Consider the following 21,085-nt stretch of genomic DNA (forward strand, 5'->3'; position numbering starts at 1 on the left):
GGCTGAATTTTGATTTTTTAATGTGACCACCAGTATAGAAATTAAAGACGTAGTCCTACGTCAAAAAATATCGCTGTGCTCAAAAAACGAAGCTCTTTCAGATGATATATAAAACCAATATATTTTTCAAAATTAAAGAACCCAACTAGTTGCTAGAAACTGTTTACATCATACTGGTTAGCGTTTTTGCAAACAGCGAGCTCATTAGCACTAGTGAACTAGCCTAAGTATAAACACCCCATAAACGGCAAAAAGATCTATAAAGATACAGTAAATTAGGAGCGAAAAGTGTAGCCCGTCGTTTGACTATAGGCCGAGGCAAAGGCCGCGTGAAATTTTGTTTGGAGAAATGCCCCCATAATTTCTACTGCAAAGTTATTTTCAGTGTAGACTATCAATCCAGTACGCAGCCACATTACATATTCGGTATAATGATCCGAATCCCTCAGATTTGTATTTGTTTTTATAAATACATGAAAGAAAGGTTATTGCACAGTGACGTTTCTCTTTACCAAGTGTGGGACACATTTTCAAAACACGTTTAAATGTAGGAAAAGCTGGAAAAACTTATAAAATGAGTGGAAATACGTTCACTAAATACACCAAGTACACTACAAAAGAATTAGAATCGTACTTGGCTGATCCTGGTACATGTGTGCAAAAGCTGGAGTGGATAGATTTGATTTCCGTGCTACCAAAGTATCTTGGTAACATTTGCGAAGGAGTGAAGGCATGCCTTACGCAGAAAATCGGAACATATGATCGGAAGGTCGACGGTGTTATACTGGCTTTCAAAAACACCCAGATTCTGAGTCCACTATCGGCCATACGTCCAAACAGCGTACGTGTTCATGTGAAACTTAGAACGGACTTTTACGTGTTTCGACCGCAGATTGGAGCAACCATCGAAGGAACAGTCCAATATGTTTCGTCCAACTACCTCAGTGCTGTTATCTACCGTGTCTTCAATGTCACAATAAAATTAAAAATGCAAAAGATCACGAACTTCGCACGGGGCACGGTGATTAGCTTCATCGTTAAGGCATTTGACATGAAAAGCGATCTGCCCTTCATAGAGGGGCAGCTCATTTCGAAATCTGACGATGATAATCCGGTAACGAATGGCGTAAAAAAGGAAAAGCCTCCGAAAAATGTATCGCAGGTTAAGCCCGAGCAAAACGATTTCGATGCGAATAAAGTTGGAGTATGCGGGGAGAGTATTGAGGCAAAGATAGAGGGTAAGATTAGAAAAATATAAAAGATATTTTATTTATTAAACCCGGAAAATTTACTTTCAGATAACAAACCAGATGATTTCGTTTCAAGCAAGAAAGACACAAACATGAAAGGAAGTAAAAGGAAACACACCAAACCGAATGGACACGCAGCCAAGGATGACAAACAGTCAGATGAAGAAATGCAACTCTCAATAAACGCTCTTCTGAGTGGCCTTGAGAAAGAAATGAGCGACGCTATAGAGTCTGATCCCAGTACCTCAGGAATAGAACAGCCTAAAAAAGAGACCCAATCTGCCGAGAAATCCCGACCATTGAAGAAGAAAAAGAAAAAGAAACACGATATTGACTCATTGGAAGCAGAACTATTGCAAAAATTTGCAGCACAATGTAATGAGCCTGAACAGCACGACCTTCAAACCGATACATCCGGGCAAACCAAAAACGACCAGATTGATACGTCCAAAACCGAGAAGGTAAAAAAGACAAAAAATAAAAAGAACAAGGCTCCCAAGCTGGAGGAAGATGATTTTGAAGCGTCGATAATGTCTTCCATTCTTAAATGTGTCGCTGAAGCAGACGAACCTCAAAGGAACGATTCAACTCCTTTGAAAAAGGCAGGCAAAATTGCAAGGAAGTCTGTTAGATTTGACAGTACCATCACGGAAGCATCATTTAATGCATTTGATTCGTCTGAGCTGCTGGAAATTTCGCAACTACAGTCGCCGGCATTGTCCTCCACTTTGAAGGGCAACGAACAAAAATAACAGCTAATGTGCATGTTATGCACTTTACCCTATTGAATAAATACAATATATTCTTTAATGTTACTTAAACCACAGACAAACAGACGTAACTCTTTGAAAAAGTTTTTCTTGAAAACATAGCATCTCAAAACATAGGACCTCAGTAACGACATCTCTCGGGCTTCTTGCGGAAAACAATCTTGCTCGCTAACTCGCAAACAATATTGCATGAAAGTTCAATAGAATGTATAGAAACGTCAAAGTGATCCGATGCCAGCGCTACGGCGAGTAGTTCGCGGAACTGATAATATTCAAATCAACCGTTAAATGCGTGAACGAAGATACACAATGAAGAGTTACGTCTGTTTGTCTGTGCTTAAACCAATCAATTAAAAGTAAAGTGAATGCTCCATACGCCCTTGTGCATTTCTTTGAGATTGAGACTGGTAGATATATAGGAGCATGCATAAGGGCGTAAACGCGATGATCGATTCTCTTCGTCGATTTTCTCTTTTGTTAATAACTCGCTAGAATTAACGTTTCTCGGAGCGTTTGCTGTTGCTTTTGATAGACAATACAGCCTGTTACAACTCTGCATTGAACAAATTCTAGAAAATTGTTTCGCTTAGCTGTAGCAATGCAAAGATAAAATCGATGAAGAGAATCGATTATCGCGTATACGCCCTTATGCATGCTCACTGTTTAATTTCACTATGCAGGGGCTATCCGCAAACCAAGGTGTCGGCTATAACATAAAATAGCATTACATAAAAAAAACATATTTTATAGTCAGTTACTCCTGCCGCCGAAAAAAGGAATAAAACTTTCGACGAAGCGCATCACGGGAGAGATGAAAGTCGAAAACAGATGCAACTCTGTTGAATGTTCTGAGCAGTCCGCAAATCGCACCGTGTGCTCCATAATTTGTGCGACGTAGAGGCAGTCTTAAGGCCGGCGCACAATAGATACGTTTTCAGGTTTTTTGACAAAAAAAACCGAAAACGTATCTATTGTGCGCCGGCCTTTAGCATAAGGTTATTACGAAGCGGTCGGGGTTGAACATTCAGGTCAATTTGCCTCAGGATAGCCAGGATATCGGCCACGGTTAAGGCTCTGCTTGTGTCTCTTCTAGTCCGGAGAAGTTCTAGGTCGATAAGTTGACAACGGCTTTCGTAACTTGGTAATCGAAACGGATCATTCCAAGGCAATCTACGCAACGCAAAACGAAGAAAGCGACGTTGAACAGATTCAATTCTCTCGGCACCGTTGTTGTAGTTTGGGTTCCAAACCGCTGAACAATACTCAAGCGTCGATCGAACAAGCGAACAATAGAGAGATTTTGGATAGTAGATATCAGTGAAGTTTTTAGCTATCCTAAAAATGAACCTTAAAGTTCTTGACGCCTTATCAACAACATATGCGATTGGCGTTGACGGCACCGCCGAAAAATCGTCTCTTTTAGCAAAGATTGACAGTTTCTTATGAGAATTTTCCGTGGAGTGAAAGGATAGTACAAAGTCCGCCATGTTTCACGCACAGTCTGACCACAGACAAACAGACATAACACATTGAATATTCCTCATTGTAAAACATCGTCGCTAAAACATTACCGCCATCTGTTGAGTACACTGTGGTGGGTAGTACACTGAACAGATGGCGGTAGTGTGTAAACGTCAAACGCAAGAGAACTGACTATGCGCGCCACAGGTGGCGGTACTACCAACTACGATACTTTTAAATTGACCGTTAAATGCTTGTTCGATGAACAACTTGCGAGTGTTATGTCTGTTTGTCTGTGGTCTGACGTTTGGTTATGGATTTTAACATTAGAGTAAAGAGCTACAGAGTCGCCGTCAACGCCAATGTGTTGCTTGAATGAAAGCTGCGAATCCAAGATCACACCCAAGTCTTTCACCTGATTCACGCGTTCGATTGTCGAGCCGAGTAGGTCATAGTAAATATTATCGGTTGTTGTTTTCGTGAGAACGGAGCGGAGCATTTGGCTGGGTTAAGTACCATTCTGTTTAACCTGCACCAACTAGTGAATACATTCAGTTGACGTTGAAGAAAGTGACAGTTAGCAATGGAGCAGATTCGTAGGAAGATCTTGAGGTCATCTGCATATGATAACCGAGGAGCTTCGATGCCAGATCCACGTCGTTGAAGTACAGTATAAAAATTAACGGTCCCATGTGGCTTCCCTGAGGTATACCTGATGTGGCGAAGAAGCTAGCTGATCTGCAATCTCCTATGGCAACCTTAAGTTGCCGACCGGTAAGATATGATCGAAACCAACTCAGAAGATTACTGCATACACCGAGCCTGCCGAGTTTAGCAATCGCAATAGCATGGTTCAACTTGTCGAATGCTGCGGATAGATTTGAATAAATAACGTCCGTTTGAACCCGATCCGACATGCTTTCGGTTATATACGATGTGAGACACTGCAGATTTGTGGTTGTAGAGCGGCCAACAGTAAACCCATGTTGATCAGCACTCAAATACTGCTTGCAATGGGACAGCAACGGTTCCATAATCACTAGCTCGAATAGCTTCGAAACGGCACTTAACGATGTAATTCCTCGATAGTTATCCACAGCTCGTTTCCTTCCTTTTTTGTGGACGGGAAACATGTGTGCAAATTTCCAGCAAGATGGAAATATGCCACTGGAGAGAGACATTCGGAACAGGCGAAGAAGCGGAATTAACAAGCTAGCAATATGTCTCTTCAAAAATACAGATGGAACTCCATCAGGTCCAGCATTGAAGGATGACTTGAGCAGAGTCGCGGCCTTAGAAATCATCTCTGCATTTACATCAATTGCACCCAGCGTTTGATCATTTACTGGAACGTTCCTGGCTTGGTTCCTGGCAGCCAGGTTAATATAGTCGTCAGTTAGTATCTCATCAGTGAATACACTGGCAAACTTTTCGGAAAAAAGGTGGTATATATCATGAACGGTGGCAGCTACTTCTCCGTTGAATTCCATAGACGATGGGAGGCCGGATTCCCTGCGTTTCTCGTTCACGTAGTTCCAAAAGGATTTCGGGTGTAGCTAAGTTTGCGCTGGATGCCTTGTTGGAAACTTGAAAAGCATTCACGACTGACTCACTGGTACATGTGATTCAGCCTCAGATAATGTAGTTTCAGAGGAAGCGTGCGATACTTCGTAAATCTTCTCAATTCTGCTCTTTTGATTGACTTCAACCTACGTAGCTCTCTCGTCTGCCAGGGAGGATGAGACACTTTGTGGTGAGTTCTTTTCGGGACGTGTCTGTCAATGACATATGCCAAGACATGTGAAAAGGTTTGCGCTGCAGCCTCAACGTCATCTGGATCAAGGATGTTCTCCCATACCATGCTAGACAATACATCTATGATGCTACGGTGGTCAGCTTTACGGAAGTCATAAGAAACCGTAGCAGGATAGTCGTCGAAATCACGCACGAGTTTGTCCTCAACAGTGACAATTAGAGGAGGGTGATGTGGAACTAGCTTAGTTAGTGCACAAGGAGCCGAGGAAATTGATGAAGCCATGTCCTGTGTGCTCACGAAGCAGAGGTCCAAACTACGATCATTTTCGTTAACTACATGGTTAATTTGAGAAAGCGTCGCTATGAGATGGACTCCACGAAACGCCTGGCAGATTGATATCTCATCAACTGGAGTGGCACTTTCGATAACTGTGAAAACTGACCGACAGTGAGTATCTATGAGTTCATTGTCACGGACTCGATCAGGTGGAATGTACAAAGCGCATAGAAATAGTGTGCGATCACCCAGATTAATGTCTGTCCAAACCTGCTTGTCGTGTACAAAGTATTTTCGAAGTATTTTGGTGTATTTCATTTGGTGTACACATTAACGCAATTTTATGTTTTTTTTTTGTATTTTTCGAAGTGTGTATTTACATTCAGCTGATTTATGAAGTTGATCACCCCTCGATTGTCCACGCAAGGGGCGGGAGGGGATGGTTTGGTCCAAAACCTATCAAAAGCTGTCTGTGGACAGCCCTTTACAGTTAAATTAATCCTTAAAAAAAAACAAAGTAAAAGGATGTTGTAATGAGCTGCAAAATGTACTCATCAAATTTGAAGTGTACTAAAAACCGAATAAAATTTTTTTATTCAGAAACAACTAAAAGCACTATGGTTCTCAAGAAACATTTTTGAATGACATTTTTCATGTCGATAAAGCGCTGTCCAGACTGAGCAGTTATAACATGTTTTTGTTGAGCGTGTATAAGTAGGAGCAACATTTTTACCCGGCGTCACTACGCTGCAATCAGTTTCATGCACCATAGGAGAGAAGACTGCAATAACAAAGTGAAAGTGAATTTCTTTTCATTCTATGTAAACAGTCCGATAATTACACGTTTCTAGTAGTCGGTACGAGTGTTCTTTTATTTCGTCGTTATCGCTGGTTCCCTGGGTTTAATTCCGTCCGTTATCGGTTTTGGCCTGTCCACTTCACTACCTGTTGGGTGTCCACCGATGAATCCCACAGAAACCACCATCAAGATAGCGCTATCACATGTTATAACCAGAGAGGTAAAGGCCCAAACTCAATGTGGCCGGAAGCGGAACGGAAACGGAAAGTTTGACAGTTGTCACTAATGAAGATGCCTAACCGAAGTCGATTTGGATCTAACTAGTTTTCAATCCGACAAGTAGGCTTACTCAGATCGGGATTTTCCGCTGCCGCTGCTGTTCCGCTTCCGCCGTAATTGCGCTTGGGCCTTAACTCTAGACCAGAAGGTCCCGAAGAAATGTGCTCAATTTTTTGGCTCAGCTCTGGTACTATCTTCGGTCCAAAGCTAATTGAAAACAATCGAAACAAAGCTAATTGAAAACAATCGAAACAAAGAAAAATCCACGAACCCGTCATTCTATCTATCAAACTTTCATAGCGCATCAAACCATAGTGTAGTACTAGAATTCCGACTAGATGGGGTACGCTTATAGATTTACCAATAGGCTAGTCAAATAGTGAGCCAATTTAAAATCGTTCATTGGTTGTTATAACTCTGTTATGAACATAGCATAAATAAGTTTTGATCTGTGGAAAATAGTAAAATAAGACTACTCCCGATGGAAATTTGTAAGATATGCATAAAAATATGCGCTAATTTGCGATGTAAAATTGTAATTTTGATGTAAGCAAACGGTTTGGTTGACGTTTGCTCTCATTATCGCCTAGCGCACTCTACATTGGTGGTGCAACGAAACAGCCTAAACAGCCAGCCAGACTTATTAAATAATATAACCGAGGGGCGATCAACTTCATAAATACGTAAATACGCGCTTCGGAAAATACACAAAAAAAATACGTAAATGTGTACACGTTAAAACTAGAATACCATAAAAAATACTAAAAAATACTTTTTACACGAAAAATACATTTCATAATTAATTGAATACACTTTAATACAAAAATACATAAAACTTAAAAATACACAAATACGACAAAATTCAAAATACTTATTAAATTATAATGACCGAAATGCTTACACCGTGTGCCGAATTGTTTCTCTCCGTGTGTTCGGTACAAGCCAATTCGTGCTTTTTGGATGTACCCATTTTGACGTTCATAAGAAAATGTTATTGTTTTGCAATTTATTTATTTGACGACTAAAATATCTCCTCTCCAAAAAATAATAAAACTAATAAAGACATTGTTCTTTTAAATATTGTTAAATGAAATAGTATTTTCGTTGAATAATAAACAAAGCGATGGAAATACCTTTGAATGTGGATTGTATCTGCCGAACATGCTTAAGCGAAACAGATAGGCTTATTTGTATGTTCGACGATGACGCCCAGGAAAGTGGTAGTATACCGTCGATGATATCGGCCTGTAGCAATATGAAGGTAGATAAATGTAGCCCTATCATACGGACATTTAGCTACTAACTAAGTTTATACAGATAAGCAGAAATGATGGACTGCCGGACAAAATTTGCCAAAAGTGCCTGGAGCTGGCACGGAACGCGTTCGCATTCAAACAACAGTGCGACATTGCATACCGTACCCTTCGTTCGCTGGCGGAGCAATACAATCTAGCCGTTGCAGCGTCGGAGAACACCAAAGGAACACAGACGAACAAGGTAGACCATTATAAGCAATGTACTCCGAATTCATGTGATCCAATAGCTATAGCAAAAGGTACAGAATTAAAGCATAAGGACCCGGAAATCCTCGTTGAAGTGGAATACTTGCATGATGCAACAGATACAGGTCCTGATAAAAGGTAGGTTGACCTTCGGAAATAGAAAGTGTCTTATTGACGTGCATTTTCAGCAAACTTAATTCGACAATGGAAAATTCGGCTTGTAAAGTAGAGGCATTTGAAAATGTGGAATACTTGGTGGAAACTTTCGATGAAGATATAAAGAATATAAAAAGTGAACCGATCACTGAGGACAAGAATTCAAACTCGGATGTAGACTTCGATTGCGAGCAGGTCGATTTCGTAGAGCTTGAATATGACGAAGAAGCAGAAGATAGTCCCAATCCGATCAAGGAAGAATCGTCGAAAAAGTCAGCCAAAGTTTCACTCGGAAGCCACAAGTGTGAATATTGCAGTAAAGTATTTCGCAGAGGCACGCACCTAAGACGTCATATTCTAATCCACACGCAGGAAAAACCCTTCAAATGCAAAAGTTGTGCCAAAGCATTTGCACGAAGTGATCACCTGACGATTCATGAGTCCACGTTCCACTCGAAGGAACGACCTTTTTCGTGTAAACTTTGTGAGAAGGTACGTTGGCTTTCGATCGGTAGCTGCAAATAATGTTAAATGAAGAAATTTGATTTGTTTTTGTTTAATTTCAGTCTTTCAAACGTGCCGAACACCTCCGGAATCACATTGAATCGAAACACAGTGAAACAGTATCCTCTAAAAAGCAAGATTTCTGTGAAGTCTGCAAAAAAGGTTTCACCTCGGCGAAGAATCTTGAACTGCACAAAAAGACTCACTTGCAACCGAAAGTTTACAAATGCACCTACTGTGCAGAACAGTTTGCCGACAAGAACGATCACCGGCTGCATGTTCGACAATTGCATCTGGAAGGGAAATCGTTCTTGTGCTCCGAATGTGGACAGAGTTTTCTCAGAAATGATTACCTGATGGTTCACATGAGACGCCATAAAGGAATTAAGCCATACAAGTGTAAATTCTGTCCGAAGGCATTTCCACGAGCTACGGATTTGAGGGTACGTATAACGAGCCAGGTACAATTTCAGGAATTTCATGCATTACTATCTTGATAGGTCCACGAAAAGTATCATACAAATGAGAAACCGCATCTCTGCACCATTTGTGGAAAGAGCTTCCACCGGGCGTACAATCTTGTGGTACACAGCCGGACCCACAATGGATTGAAGCCGTACCAATGCCCGCACTGTCCGAAGAGTTTCGCTCAAGGCAACGATCTGAAGGCGCATGTTCGACGTCACACCGGAGAACGTTACAGATGCGATCTGTGCAATGAAGGATTCATCCAAGGCTACCAGTTGACCAATCACAAGCGTACGGTTCATAACATCGACACGGCGACCAGCACTCGGCGGGTAACGAAGTTTCTCACTCCATCGGCCCAGGAACAGCAAATGCTTCTACAGGAACAACATCAGCAGCTAGAACGATTGTTGGAACAGCAAAAGGCATTAGAACAGCAGCAGCAACAGACTGGCTGGGACGTTGAACGAGTGGAACACGATCCCGATTTGGAAAAGAAAATTTCAGAAACCAAAGAGCGAATCCATTTGGTGGAACGTGAGGTAAAAGGACCTTTTGATTGAGTCTGAATTGTTATAATTGTTTCTCTTTCTCTATATAATCATTACTAGCTGGAAGAAATTAATAACCGTCTTCACGAAGAGCTGGAACAACAGAGCTACAAACTAAAACAACAGCAAACAGGAGACAGCCATCTGGAGGAAGATTTCTCCGAACATAACAGGTCGACTAACTCCTCCTACGGGCAAGATTTTCTGAATGACACCACAAATGCGCTGCAAAATACAGAATCGGTGAAAGATGAAAATTTTACCCAGTGATGCGAACTTTCTTTAGCAGTAGAATAAATTATTCAACATTGATGTAATATTAGTTTTTAGTTTTATTGTTCACCCATGTCCTTATGCTACAAAGAAGTTTACGTAGGCTTCCAAAAAGAGCCTACGAATGTTTATATCCGATCCAATGCTTCCACCATGATGATACTGTTTCCACGAATAACCTACAATAGTAAATTCTGATTAGATAGGGCTCATTTAAACTCCCATAACCCACACTGCTGCTCATGACAAGTCCGTCTCAGCACATATCAGCAAGCCGAAAAAATGCATTTAAAGTTTGCTCCTGATATACCATTTCCAGAACAAAATTATTGAGCTTATCTAATATTATGAAAATATGGGTGATTAGCGACCATCTCCATTGAAAACATATGTTGACTTTTTGGGCCTTATTACGGGTGTCACTATAAGAGCCGTACAAATCAAATGGGAATCACTTCACCGTGATGACAAGTGACATCCTTAATAAGGCCCTTTGTCGCAAACGGAACCGACTTGCGGTGAGCGGCAGCACAATCCTTGTACAGGGCATAGAAGTTGAACAATATTCACGAAATCCACTCACCACCATTCCAATGTTGTTCCGAGTGCTGTCCTTGCATTCCTCGATGGATTCATCAAGCACGACGTTCATGAAGGGGTCGAATCCGCGTAGTATACCCGAAACCACCCGACCACCGTTCAATTTGAGGGACAAACGTTTGTCCATGTATCTGAAAACATGAAGCATTCGCCGGATTTGCTTTAGACGCCAATATTTGGTGTAACATAACCTTGCCACAGAACGATTCGCAATGCACTGAACATTTCCGCCCGCAATGCTACATAACAAATGAACAACAGTTGTACAGTACTTACTTCTTCAACTCTGGAGGATGTGCCTTGGACATTTTTGTCAGATGTTGTACAGATGCTTCTCCAAATGGAACGAAAAATGTGTATAATTTTCTCGCCAAAATTACCAAACGCAGCTTTCAACTTCAGTGAAAACTAGAATGCCGACGCCGAGTGCTAGAGATGACAGCATGGTATTCCACTTGAAGACGAAATGCAAACTACCGACACAACAACCTTTCAGTGTACACAGCAAAAAAAAGTTGTTTTGAATTAGGTACTGCAGCGTGACGTCACAAATGAACTCAGTGTTAATCGGCTGAACCTTTTTGACAGTTCAGTGGTACTGTTTACAAGCACTTAGTCGTTTTTTCTAAAAAAAATTCTAAAATTTCCGAATTTTAACTTGAAAATTGTCGAGGAAAAGCGCGGTGAAAGGATGTTGCTCGTGGACATTGCAGACATCCAGAACAACATGTGAAAAGGGCATACAAGCTTTTTGTAAACAAACCTTCTTATGCCCTTTTCTCGCCACCCATATGACACCAACGCAAACCTTTATCATCACCGGGTAGGGGACACTTTCCCCTTCCCGATGATATTGCTGGTTTGCGTGGGCGACCCTCGGTTGGTGAGAAAAGGGCCTACAAATGTTTGTTTACAAAAAGCTTGTATGCCCTTTTCACATGTTGTTCTGGACATGTGGTTTACATCTCACTGCAGTCTAAAAAATTATCGAGAAAATCTACCCATGAAAAAATCAACTAAGTCCACGTAAACAGTACCACTGAACTGTCATCAGATTGAGGTTAACCCCGACGGTGAAAAACCAAAACGGATATCATATCTTTGAATTCTTTTATTAGGTTTTGCACCGTCGGGGTTAACCTCAATCTGATGACAGTTCAGTGGTACTGTTTACGTGGACTTAGTCGTTTTTTTCTTGGGTAGATTTTCTCGATAATTTTTCAGACTGCAGTGAGATGTAAACCACACTTCTGCATTGTCCACGATCAACATCCTTTCACCACGCTGTTCCTCGACAATTTTCAAGTTAAAATTCGGAAATTTTAGAATTTGTTTTTTCGAAAAAACGACTAAGTGCTTGTAAACAGTACCACTGAACTGTCAAAAAGGTTCAGCCGATTAACACTGAGTTCATTTGTGACGTCACGCTGCAGAACCTAATTTAAAACCTCTAATCCACTGATGAATGCGGGTTCATCGCTTTCATTCGTGACGTCAGCGTGCAGCATCCTGGTATTACATCCAAGGCGACTACATATAGGTGTTCTAGTGTGTCAAATTCATGATTCAGCCATGTTGGATTTTTGTATGGGACAGCGACCGAGTTTGTTTACAAAGTACCCAACGGCCAGTTCACTTTTACCTACTTTTGACTAGTTTGTCTCCTTTTCTCCTTCTAATGTTGTCAAAAACGGAGGAGCAAAACCACCCAACAGGGGTAGTAAAGTGTGGGAACCCAGAACAAATTTTTGAAGATGATTTTGAAGTTGCCGCCCTGGTACAGTACTACCGAAGTACATAGAATTTCGAATGTTGAGACTTTAGAACAAATGTCCAACAAAATAATTAATAATTTCAGACAAAAATCGTTGCAATCCTCAATTGCAACGATTAATTCCCTTTATACTTAGATAAGATTTAGTTTTAGTTTTAAGATTTCAATTGTTATTCTGACATGCAGGTTTAAAAAACCTGTTTAAAATACTGAATTGCCAAGGCAGGAACAATGTAAAAACGGTTCTATAACATTCCCCAGAAAAGATGATGAAATTAGTAATTTTTACTTTTCTTTTTTTTTTACTATTGATAATACACTATGTTTACTTTAATGGAACTATGTATTTTTAAATTTCAACCCATTTTTTAGCTCTTTCTAAAATGACAACCTTCAAGCTTTCGAGCACTTCGTTTATCATTTAATAAGTCAAAGGGTCTATTATGCAATCCAATTCATCCAGTCGGAAACTGTTAAACTTTATCGAAGATTTTTTTTTACTTCTTTATTAAGGGGCTGTCCATAAACTACGTAGACAGTTTAGGGGGAGGGGGGTTGACAATTATCCACGGCCCATACAAATTTTAAATTGTTTGTATGGACAATTGTCTACGCAGGGGGAGGGGGGGGGGTCAAGAATCCCAAAAAAAAACTTTCTACGTAGTTTATGAACAGGCCCTAAAGAGATTTTTAGCCTTAGGCTAGTTCATCTCTACAATTATCGAAGAATTGTTCGACCTGAGTTGAAGAATTTCTCGTGATGGATTAAAAAATCGGTGCATGGAACGTTGAAGTACCGATTACAAATTTATAACATTTATTCCACTCGTTATTATCCCAAATGGTCATTACCCCGAATCCCTTGCGAAAAGTTATTGATTATATATTAAAAGAAGAGAGTATTCCCTCCTTTATCATATATTTAGCGAATTAATGATGTTTTCTTTTATATATTCAAAGAAGGGAATATTCCCTTCTTTATTTCTCAAGAGGGAATTTATATCTGTAACCAGTTCGATTTCGTTTGCAAACCTGGTTAAAATGTCATATTTAATTATCTTAAAGATAACCCATCCAGCTCAAACCTTTGTAGAGGTAAGCACTGGGACCATCATCATCATCTGGTGTCGGTTATTGGTACTTACGTGGCGGAACAGAAATCGACGGAGAATAAGTGAAGAAAAAGCCTCGGAAAAGAGGTTCCAGTTATCTTTACAGAGCGGGCTGTATCGACAATATTTCGTAGTTTGACTATAATAGCTCGTTAAATTGTTCGTAATGTTTTGGACAATTTTTTTTATGGTTGAAAAAGTTATTAAATACATAGTTTAGTTCAATTTATTTCTCTTTGCTTCAAATGTATGTTTGTAATTTAACGACAGGATATTTTTAATTTAACTCATTTTTCAAAGTTACGATTGATGCAATCGATTCTTCCCAAAATTGGTTTAAACAGATTCATTGAGGGGCCGATTCTTTGGGAGCCCTGTGGTCTAAATAACATGAATAAAAAGACGATGGTTTATCGCTTACCTGCACACTAAGGTGGCAGCCAGGGTAGACGCGACTCACGCAAGAAATAATAATAAATAATAAGATTCTTTTGAATTGGTCGCGTCGCGAATCGCGTCTACCCTGGCCGCGGCCTTAGATTTGTTTTGCCGAGATGGGTACCAGCGAGCAACTCGGCATTTTATTTTGCTGGATCTCAGTGAAAAACTTGCCAAGATTCAGCAAAATATAACAAATTGGCTGAGATCTCGGTAAAACTCCCGTTTGTTAGTTGAATCTCGGTGTTTTTTTTACTGAGATCCAGCAAAATAATCCAATCTCGGCAAAAAAAATCGAAGTGTGTGTGCAATGATCATTTAAATTTAGATAGTCTTCTTGGATACACGGCCAGCCAGTATTTTGCGATTTTTACTTTTAATTTCCTGTTTCTGTGGAGTTTTTTTCGGTTCCGATTTTCCTTTAGGCGTTTTATTGGCCGTGTAGTCGTCAATGCTGTAAGCTTCATCATCTTCAACTTGGCTGTATTTCTCCAGCATCGATGTAAATCTGCGCTCACGTTCTTTCTGATGGAGCGCTATTTGCTGCTCCAGAGATTCCTTTGGATCTTTTTTCTCTTTCTCGACCTTTTGCATCGCAGCTACTTCTTTGGCTTCCCTTGCATACCTTTTATGACGACGATCACGCTTCACCTTTGGCTCTTCTGTGCAGATCTTGAACTCCGGAACTTCACCAGCTGCAATCAATTCTTTAACAATCCCAATGATCCGAGGCTCGTCTGCACATTGCATAAATTGAACATGATCCATCATGTAGTTGATGCAGCCCTTACCATTCAAGTAAGACTTCTTGATGTCATTGCGCTCCATCTCTGATCCGATGTACGTTTTCTCAAAGTTGTTGATGTCCTCGACGGAAATGGGCTTGAAGAACTGCTGCCACATGCTGAGCCATTGGGAACCGGAGCAATCATCGTCATCGTCGATGATACCATGTTCATCGTACAATGCTCGTTTCGCTTTGTCGGAAAGAATCGCATAGATTTTGCTCAAAACCTTGAACTTTTCCGTAGCGTTCTCCTTTTCAGATTCCTTTACTCGATCCGGGTGAACTTTCAGTGAAAGTTTATAATAGGCCTTCTTAACTGAAATCAAAGTTATTCCAAGTCAAATTAAGAGAATATATACATCTAGATAGAGCTGGAATTAGGGCCTAACAGCTTTTGTAAACAATGACTTCTCTTGATGATTTCTAGAAATTTAAGGCTTACCCACGCAAACCAACACCCTCATCTGGTAGGGAAAGACTTCCCCTATCCGATGGTTAGGTTGGTCTGCGTGGACGTGCCTTGAATTCCTAGAAATCATCGATAGAAGTCATTGTTTACAAAAGCTGTTACGACCTAATTCCTACTGCATCTAGACATGTCCTAATAAGATTATCTTACTTTCGCTTTCCTGAGCGTCTTTGGCCACTGCAAAGATTGTGTACACATCTCGTGTTCCGTAGAACTTTTCACAGAATTCCAGAGTCGACGGCATAGTTGAATTTAAAAATCACTGTAATTTAGCTATGAATCTTAAGAATAAATATTGAATATTATGCTATTATTTATCTTACTTATTAACTTACCACGAGTATTTAATGTCCACTAAGAACGTTATATGCAGAAGCACCAAAGAAGCTAAACGAACCGCAAAGGACAAAGGAAAAAACACGAATGAATTTTGGCAAATTTCTTAGCATTTCTCGACAATTATTTCAAAAGGTCCTCACTACGTTTTAACCATCGATTGTGAACAGAACTATATTATATACAAACGTTTAGTTATTCGTCGTATAATATATTTTCTATTATATATTATATATATTATATATTATTATATATATTATATATTATTTTCTTACTCTGTACAAAATATTGTTGCTACTGATAATGACTTGCAAGAAGACTTTAAAATTAAAGTTTTCCGCACAATCAATAATGCCGTGCATCAGGCCTTTTGAATTTATGCGTCAGAATGAAGTTTCCCGCTCCCGCCAATCGAAGATGAAGATCACGACCAACAATTGATAAGAGCCTATCAGCTTTTGTAGACAAAACTGTGTAGGTCCTTTCCTTGCAAACCGAAGGCCGCCCATGCAAATAAATGGCATTTTCGTGTAGGGGAAAGTTTTCCCTACCAGATGATGCTATTGTTTTGCGTGGGCGGCCTCCATGGAAAGGGCTTTCAAAGTTTTGTCTACAAAAGCCTTTTCAATTGTTGGTCGAAAAATCGGAAAAATCATGGCCATCGGCGATGGCTGCGTCATGACACATGAACACGCTAAGATCAATAAGCCCAAATTTGGGTTATGTGTATTGGATGCGCGCTCGTTCAATGACTCAGAAGTGAGTAGCATTCTACTCATTTTCGTTAAAAGTGGATCTACCCTAAATGTGAGTAATCTCATGTTTACTCAGTTTTGAGTAATGAATGAATCTGTCAAAATCTGAGTAGCATTTACTCAGTTCTGGTTTTTGGAAAATAAGCGGAACTGAATAAATGCTACTCGCAGTTTCGTATTTATTTAGTCTTTCAGAATATCATTTTATGTTGATACACGCTAACTTCAAAGTACCCATTTAATGAGTATCTTGTACTCATTTTTTGTATTCATTCCGAGCTGTCAAAAAAGGGGTATTTTCATAAAATTGAAAGCGTGTAATTTTGATTCATTTTTGATATTGGCTTCTTGCAGTTAAAATGGGTAACATTTCCAAAGAGCAGGAGCTAGAAGCAAGCTCAGTGCGGAAGTGAAAGTTTCAATCCGAAAAACTGGAAGGTAAGAATATTTTTCGTTTATTTTTATTTTTCTGCAATTCATATGATGCTCTTTGTTCGTTACAGGCTATCCTATTTCTTAACCGCACATATGTGGCTCAGTAAGACAAAGTAACAGGAGGAGAATAGGACGCAAAGGTTACCGATACAAAAATCCCTTAATAATTTCCAGCTCAGCACAAGCGGTAGACTTTTTTTAATGCTTTGGAGTGTTGAATGTGCCCTCGAATGTGCCATTGTTTCATCATTCAAATAAATAAAGTGTTTTGTTGATCTTAATCTTAAGATGACCTCTGACGTATTTATTATTGTTAGTTATGAGCCCTATGAAGTAATTAAAATCATGGGTACTTTTTATTCATTGCCAAAAAACACGAAGGATAAAAGATAACCATTTTATGAAGTACTAGTCGAATACTCATTAATGAGTAAACTCGGTTTTACCAACAATCAATACGAAACTAATGATTTTAACTTGGCTCACTACTTGACTAGCCTATTTGTCCCAAGCAAATCGATTAACGTACCCCATTCTAGTCAAAATTCTAGTACTACACAATGTTTGTTTTGATTCGCTATGAAAGTTTGACAGATAAAATGTGGGGTTATTGGATTTTCCTATGTTTCGAGGGGTGAATCGATTAGCTTGGGACCGAAGATAGTACCAGAGCTGAGCCAAAAAGTTGAGCACGTTTCTGCGGGACCTACACTCAAAAAATATTGAAATCTAAATAGTATAAAAGTTACGCTAAATCGCAACTCTCCGTATACCGACGCAAAGGTCGGTATAAATGGAGAGAATGCAAACTTAGTATAAAAATGGTTTATGCGTGCCATAGTATAAAATCGAAATATACTTACAATGTATAGATACGGTTTAATCGAGATAATGTCTTTTCGCTTCTTTATTTTATTTATGGTAAATATTATTGTTTTCAAATAGAAATAAAAATTTTCTCAGGAAGGTTTTTAAATTATTTTATTTTTTATGAATATTATTTAAAAAATACTTACCATTTCGATGAACTCGTGCTCACGAGCTCACGCAGTCTAGCTGCCCAGCAGATCACAGGCGCAGTTGAAATCCGCCGGAACAAAGCTCTTCACAAGCGCGAAGCTGCGAAGAGAATCCAAATGTAATTTTTCCTGTCATTTTACTAAACACTGATCGAATTCCACTCCGTTATTCGGACTTAGTATAATTTTGACGAAAATTTTAATCGAACCAATGTATAAATTTTGAAAAACCATCAAATGCATAAAATTTAATCTATATTCGTTTTGTAATATTTTTGAGTGTACTACACACAAAAAATAATCGTTGATAAAATTAAAAAAAAAACCATTAGTAAAATTAAAAGTTTGCGTTTGTTCTTTTTGGTAGAAAGCGGTTAGCTTTCAAAACTAAAGTCAACCAATTGTCTAATTAAAAGTTTTCCGTTCATTACTTTTAAAAGCTAAAACTTTTAAGATAAATTGTACTACTGTCAAATGAAAAGCACAGCGTATTGAAATTAAAAGTGAGTTCTTTTCAATTCAAAACTAATTTTTGCCATGAAAATGTGGTAAATTTGAAATAATATGTACTGTTTTGATTTACACTAAAAGCATTTTCAATTTAAATATAAGTATTTTGAAGATTATAAAATCATTTTTAGTATTCAATTCTAATAAATCCAAATATTTTCTTTATTTGATAAATAAAAATCTACAAATACAAAAATATATTTATTATGTCAGTTCGGTGCCGGCACGCGTATATGCGTCTTACGTAGGCTCCACGCCACAGCTGATGAATGATGTATGTGTAGTCGAATAGGTTCGGATTCCAGGAAATAGTTACCACATTCAGCTCAGAACAGCTGCCCCGCCAGCCAAGATGAGATCAGGGATTCTTCAGTTGAAGTTTGATTCCATCGATGTCCAGCACGGCATAACCATAGAGGTAACTCTAAGACTAGAAGGTCCCGAAGAAACGAGCTCAACTTTTTGGCTCAGCTCTGGTACTCTCTTCGGTCCCAAGCTAATCGATTCACCCCTCGAAACAGAGGAAAAACCAATAACCCCTCATTTTATCTGTCAAACTTTCATAGCGAATCAAAACAAACATTGCGTAGTACTAGAATTTCGACAAGAATAGGGTACGTTAATCGTTTGCTTGGGACCAATAGGCTACTAAACTGGTGAGCCAATTTAAAATCGTTAGTTTCGTATTGATTGTTGGCATAACTATAGGTTGATAAGAGTCTCCTACGTTGGGTTCTACCACAAACGAAGTGACAGACGACTAACTGGCGAAGAAATCCATTTAAATAATGTGGTTCACTGTAATAGAATTTTCATGGAAGCTTGTGCCATCATCCACCAGATGGGTTATTTTTTTTGTTTTGATTTGAACAAAGTTGATTTTGTGTACAATGATTCTTTGACACTGTGCAAAGAGTGCGTATCATTTTGTCATTTTTTTATGCATTTCAGTTTTGAGTAGAGTGAAAGAAATAGAACCAAAACATTCTAGTACATTTGGTGAAAATGCTAGTTCAATCTAGTAGTAGCACAAACGAAGTGACAGACGGAGCGGCTCGAAAACTTTGGTGACTAACCTGCTATTTCAATTTTTCAGTGTACCACATGGCAACACCACTACTACTGGATTGTACCACGTGGCAACACTACTACTGGATTGTACTAGCATTTTCACCAAATGTATCAGAATGTTTTGATTCTATCTCTTTCACTCTACACAAAACTGAAATGCATAAAAAAAATGACAAAATGATACGCACTCTTTGCACACTGTCAAAGAATCATTGTACACAAAATCAACTTTGTTCAAATCAAAACAAAAAAACTAACCCATCTGGTGGATGATGGCACAAGCTTCCAAGAAAATTCTATTACAGTGAACCACATTATTTTAATGGATTTCTTCGCCAGTTAGTCGTCTGTCACTTCGTTTGTGGTAGTAGTGTTGCCATGTGGTACAATCCAGTAGTAGTGGTGTTGCCATGTGGTACACTTAAAAATTGCAATAGCAGGTTAGTCACCAAAGTTTTCGAGCCGCTCCGTCTGTCACTTCGTTTGTGGTTCTACTTCCGTTATCCATCAGTGACGTTACTAGCGCAGAAAGTGACCACACGCGAACAAACCTATATATGAAGACATGCCTAAAACGAAAAACACCAAGATCAATTTTCAGCATCTCAAATCAAGACAAAAAACCTCACTCACTCTTGCACGAGTTCAGGAAAAGCGCTAATGTTCTGAAACTTCCCAACAGAATACCTAACGCGATCGCTTGTTGAATACAATATTAAAGTATCCACACTACTCCCGGCTGATCTCCATCCGTTCTTGAGGCCAGGCAGGATGATGAATAAAATAAAATGTCTGTAGGCGGAAGCAAAACATGAGGTTCTCGATGTCAATGTCGGTGCTGGCTGTTTCAAAAATTGACTGGAGCATAGACGAATCAATGGGGCTGTGAAAAAAGTAATTTTTTAATAAATGTGAATCTGTTGAAGAAGCGTTTTTCGACATTTCTAAAATTAATTACTCACTCAATATCCGAGACGGTTCTGCTGCTGCAAAAATGAATGCAATACATTTTGGCGCGAAGTAAACGGCTGCTGCTAGTAAACAAATCGATGTGAAAAGGTATATTGACAGTTGGACAACTTTCCTTTTAAAAAATGCACTTTTAAAATTACAAGTCAAAAGTGAAAAAAACACATACAAACAAAAAATTTAATTTTCATTTTGAATATTTTCGCAGTTAATACCGAGGGGGGCGACTCTATCTACGCTGCAGGAAAGATTGTGTTGTGCTGTGGCTAGCTGCTCGCACGCTGAGTAGATAGAAAGAAGATTGATGACGATTCTGAAGATTTCCTGCAAAAAGATTATGCGTGATGCAAGGAGATGCGAGAAATGCAAGAAGATTTTTCGAAGATTGATTCGCTAGTGTGAGATTTTTTGAGCAACTAAAATTGAGATTTAGATGTGTCGCCCCCCTCGGTTAATACTACGAATTTTGGCAACCTTTCAATATGAAAATGCATTATTTTTATTGATACAATTTTTGTTGTTTGTGTGTAGTCTTTGAGTTACCTCTATGCCCGAATAGAAATTTACATTAGCCCAACGTTTGATTTTGATGTCTACATCAGCATCGAAATCAAATGTATGCCTGATGTCAAACATTAGAAAACATTATGATTTAGTTGTATTTAAGCAACGTAACATGGTGTATACATCAGAAATTTTGGAACAAAATTTTGCCATTCTAATGTCGGTCTGACGTCAAAAATTTCAATCTCTTGACATTAGAAC

At 39.1% G+C, this 21,085-nt stretch overlaps 4 protein-coding genes across 6 annotated transcripts; 2 read left to right on the forward strand and 2 right to left on the reverse strand.

Annotated features, from left to right (window-relative positions):
- Positions 1-521: 521 nt before the first annotated feature.
- On the forward strand, positions 522-2,150 carry Polr1F (RNA polymerase I subunit F). The gene is made up of 2 exons (XM_065237141.1): positions 522-1,238; positions 1,299-2,150. The coding sequence occupies exons 1-2, from the start codon at positions 575-577 to the stop codon at positions 2,000-2,002; spliced, it is 1,368 nt and encodes a 455-aa protein (XP_065093213.1). The 5' UTR covers positions 522-574; the 3' UTR covers positions 2,003-2,150.
- A 5,508-nt stretch (positions 2,151-7,658) lies between these two features.
- Positions 7,659-10,091, forward strand: LOC135713922 (zinc finger protein 436-like). Its single transcript, XM_065237139.1, has 6 exons — positions 7,659-7,852; positions 7,909-8,231; positions 8,282-8,741; positions 8,816-9,196; positions 9,254-9,763; positions 9,833-10,091. Exons 1-6 carry the CDS (start codon positions 7,715-7,717, stop codon positions 10,040-10,042), a joined length of 2,022 nt encoding a protein of 673 aa, XP_065093211.1. The 5' UTR covers positions 7,659-7,714; the 3' UTR covers positions 10,043-10,091.
- SNRPG (small nuclear ribonucleoprotein G) lies at positions 10,083-11,031 on the reverse strand. Its single transcript, XM_065237142.1, has 3 exons — positions 10,922-11,031; positions 10,629-10,776; positions 10,083-10,224 (listed from the first exon to the last, which is right to left on the reverse strand). Exons 1-3 carry the CDS (start codon positions 10,951-10,953, stop codon positions 10,174-10,176), a joined length of 231 nt encoding a protein of 76 aa, XP_065093214.1. The 5' UTR covers positions 10,954-11,031; the 3' UTR covers positions 10,083-10,173.
- A 2,690-nt stretch (positions 11,032-13,721) lies between these two features.
- On the reverse strand, positions 13,722-15,641 carry LOC135713925 (J domain-containing protein CG6693). 3 transcript variants are annotated; one of them, XM_065237143.1, is made up of 3 exons: positions 15,561-15,641; positions 15,376-15,506; positions 13,722-15,072 (listed from the first exon to the last, which is right to left on the reverse strand). In XM_065237143.1, exons 2-3 carry the CDS (start codon positions 15,467-15,469, stop codon positions 14,294-14,296), a joined length of 873 nt encoding a protein of 290 aa, XP_065093215.1. In that variant the 5' UTR covers positions 15,470-15,506; positions 15,561-15,641; the 3' UTR covers positions 13,722-14,293. The 3 variants fall into 3 exon arrangements, with proteins under 3 accessions (XP_065093215.1, XP_065093216.1, XP_065093217.1); XM_065237144.1 differs by having other exon boundaries at positions 15,376-15,498; positions 15,561-15,632; XM_065237145.1 differs by having other exon boundaries at positions 15,376-15,487; positions 15,561-15,626.
- Positions 15,642-21,085: the final 5,444 nt, after the last annotated feature.

Source organism: Ochlerotatus camptorhynchus, unplaced genomic scaffold (assembly GCF_037179485.1).
Source record: "Ochlerotatus camptorhynchus isolate MF236.1 unplaced genomic scaffold, CSIRO-AGI_Acam_v1.1 ptg000593l, whole genome shotgun sequence".
Lineage (NCBI taxonomy): Eukaryota > Metazoa > Arthropoda > Insecta > Diptera > Culicidae > Ochlerotatus > Ochlerotatus camptorhynchus.

Bases quoted from the DNA above. Each gene is read 5' to 3' on its own strand.
- Polr1F (XM_065237141.1), top strand. From the start codon at position 575: ATGAGTGGAAATACGTTCACTAAATACACCAAGTACACTACAAAAGAA. The intron at 1,239-1,298 runs GTAAGATTAGAA...ATTTACTTTCAG, and splicing joins TATTGAGGCAAAGATAGAGG to ATAACAAACCAGATGATTTC.
- LOC135713922 (XM_065237139.1), top strand. From the start codon at position 7,715: ATGGAAATACCTTTGAATGTGGATTGTATCTGCCGAACATGCTTAAGC. The intron at 7,853-7,908 runs GTAGATAAATGT...AAGTTTATACAG, and splicing joins CGGCCTGTAGCAATATGAAG to ATAAGCAGAAATGATGGACT. The intron at 8,232-8,281 runs GTAGGTTGACCT...GTGCATTTTCAG, and splicing joins GATACAGGTCCTGATAAAAG to CAAACTTAATTCGACAATGG.
- SNRPG (XM_065237142.1), bottom strand. From the start codon at position 10,953: ATGTCCAAGGCACATCCTCCAGAGTTGAAGAA. The intron at 10,777-10,921 runs GTAAGTACTGTA...TCATGTTTTCAG, and splicing joins CATCCTCCAGAGTTGAAGAA to ATACATGGACAAACGTTTGT. The intron at 10,225-10,628 runs GTGAGTGGATTT...TTACTATTGTAG, and splicing joins GGAACAACATTGGAATGGTG to GTTATTCGTGGAAACAGTAT.
- LOC135713925 (XM_065237143.1), bottom strand. From the start codon at position 15,469: ATGCCGTCGACTCTGGAATTCTGTGAAAAGTTCTACGGAACACGAGAT. The intron at 15,073-15,375 runs GTAAGATAATCT...CTTTGATTTCAG, and splicing joins AGACGCTCAGGAAAGCGAAA to TTAAGAAGGCCTATTATAAA.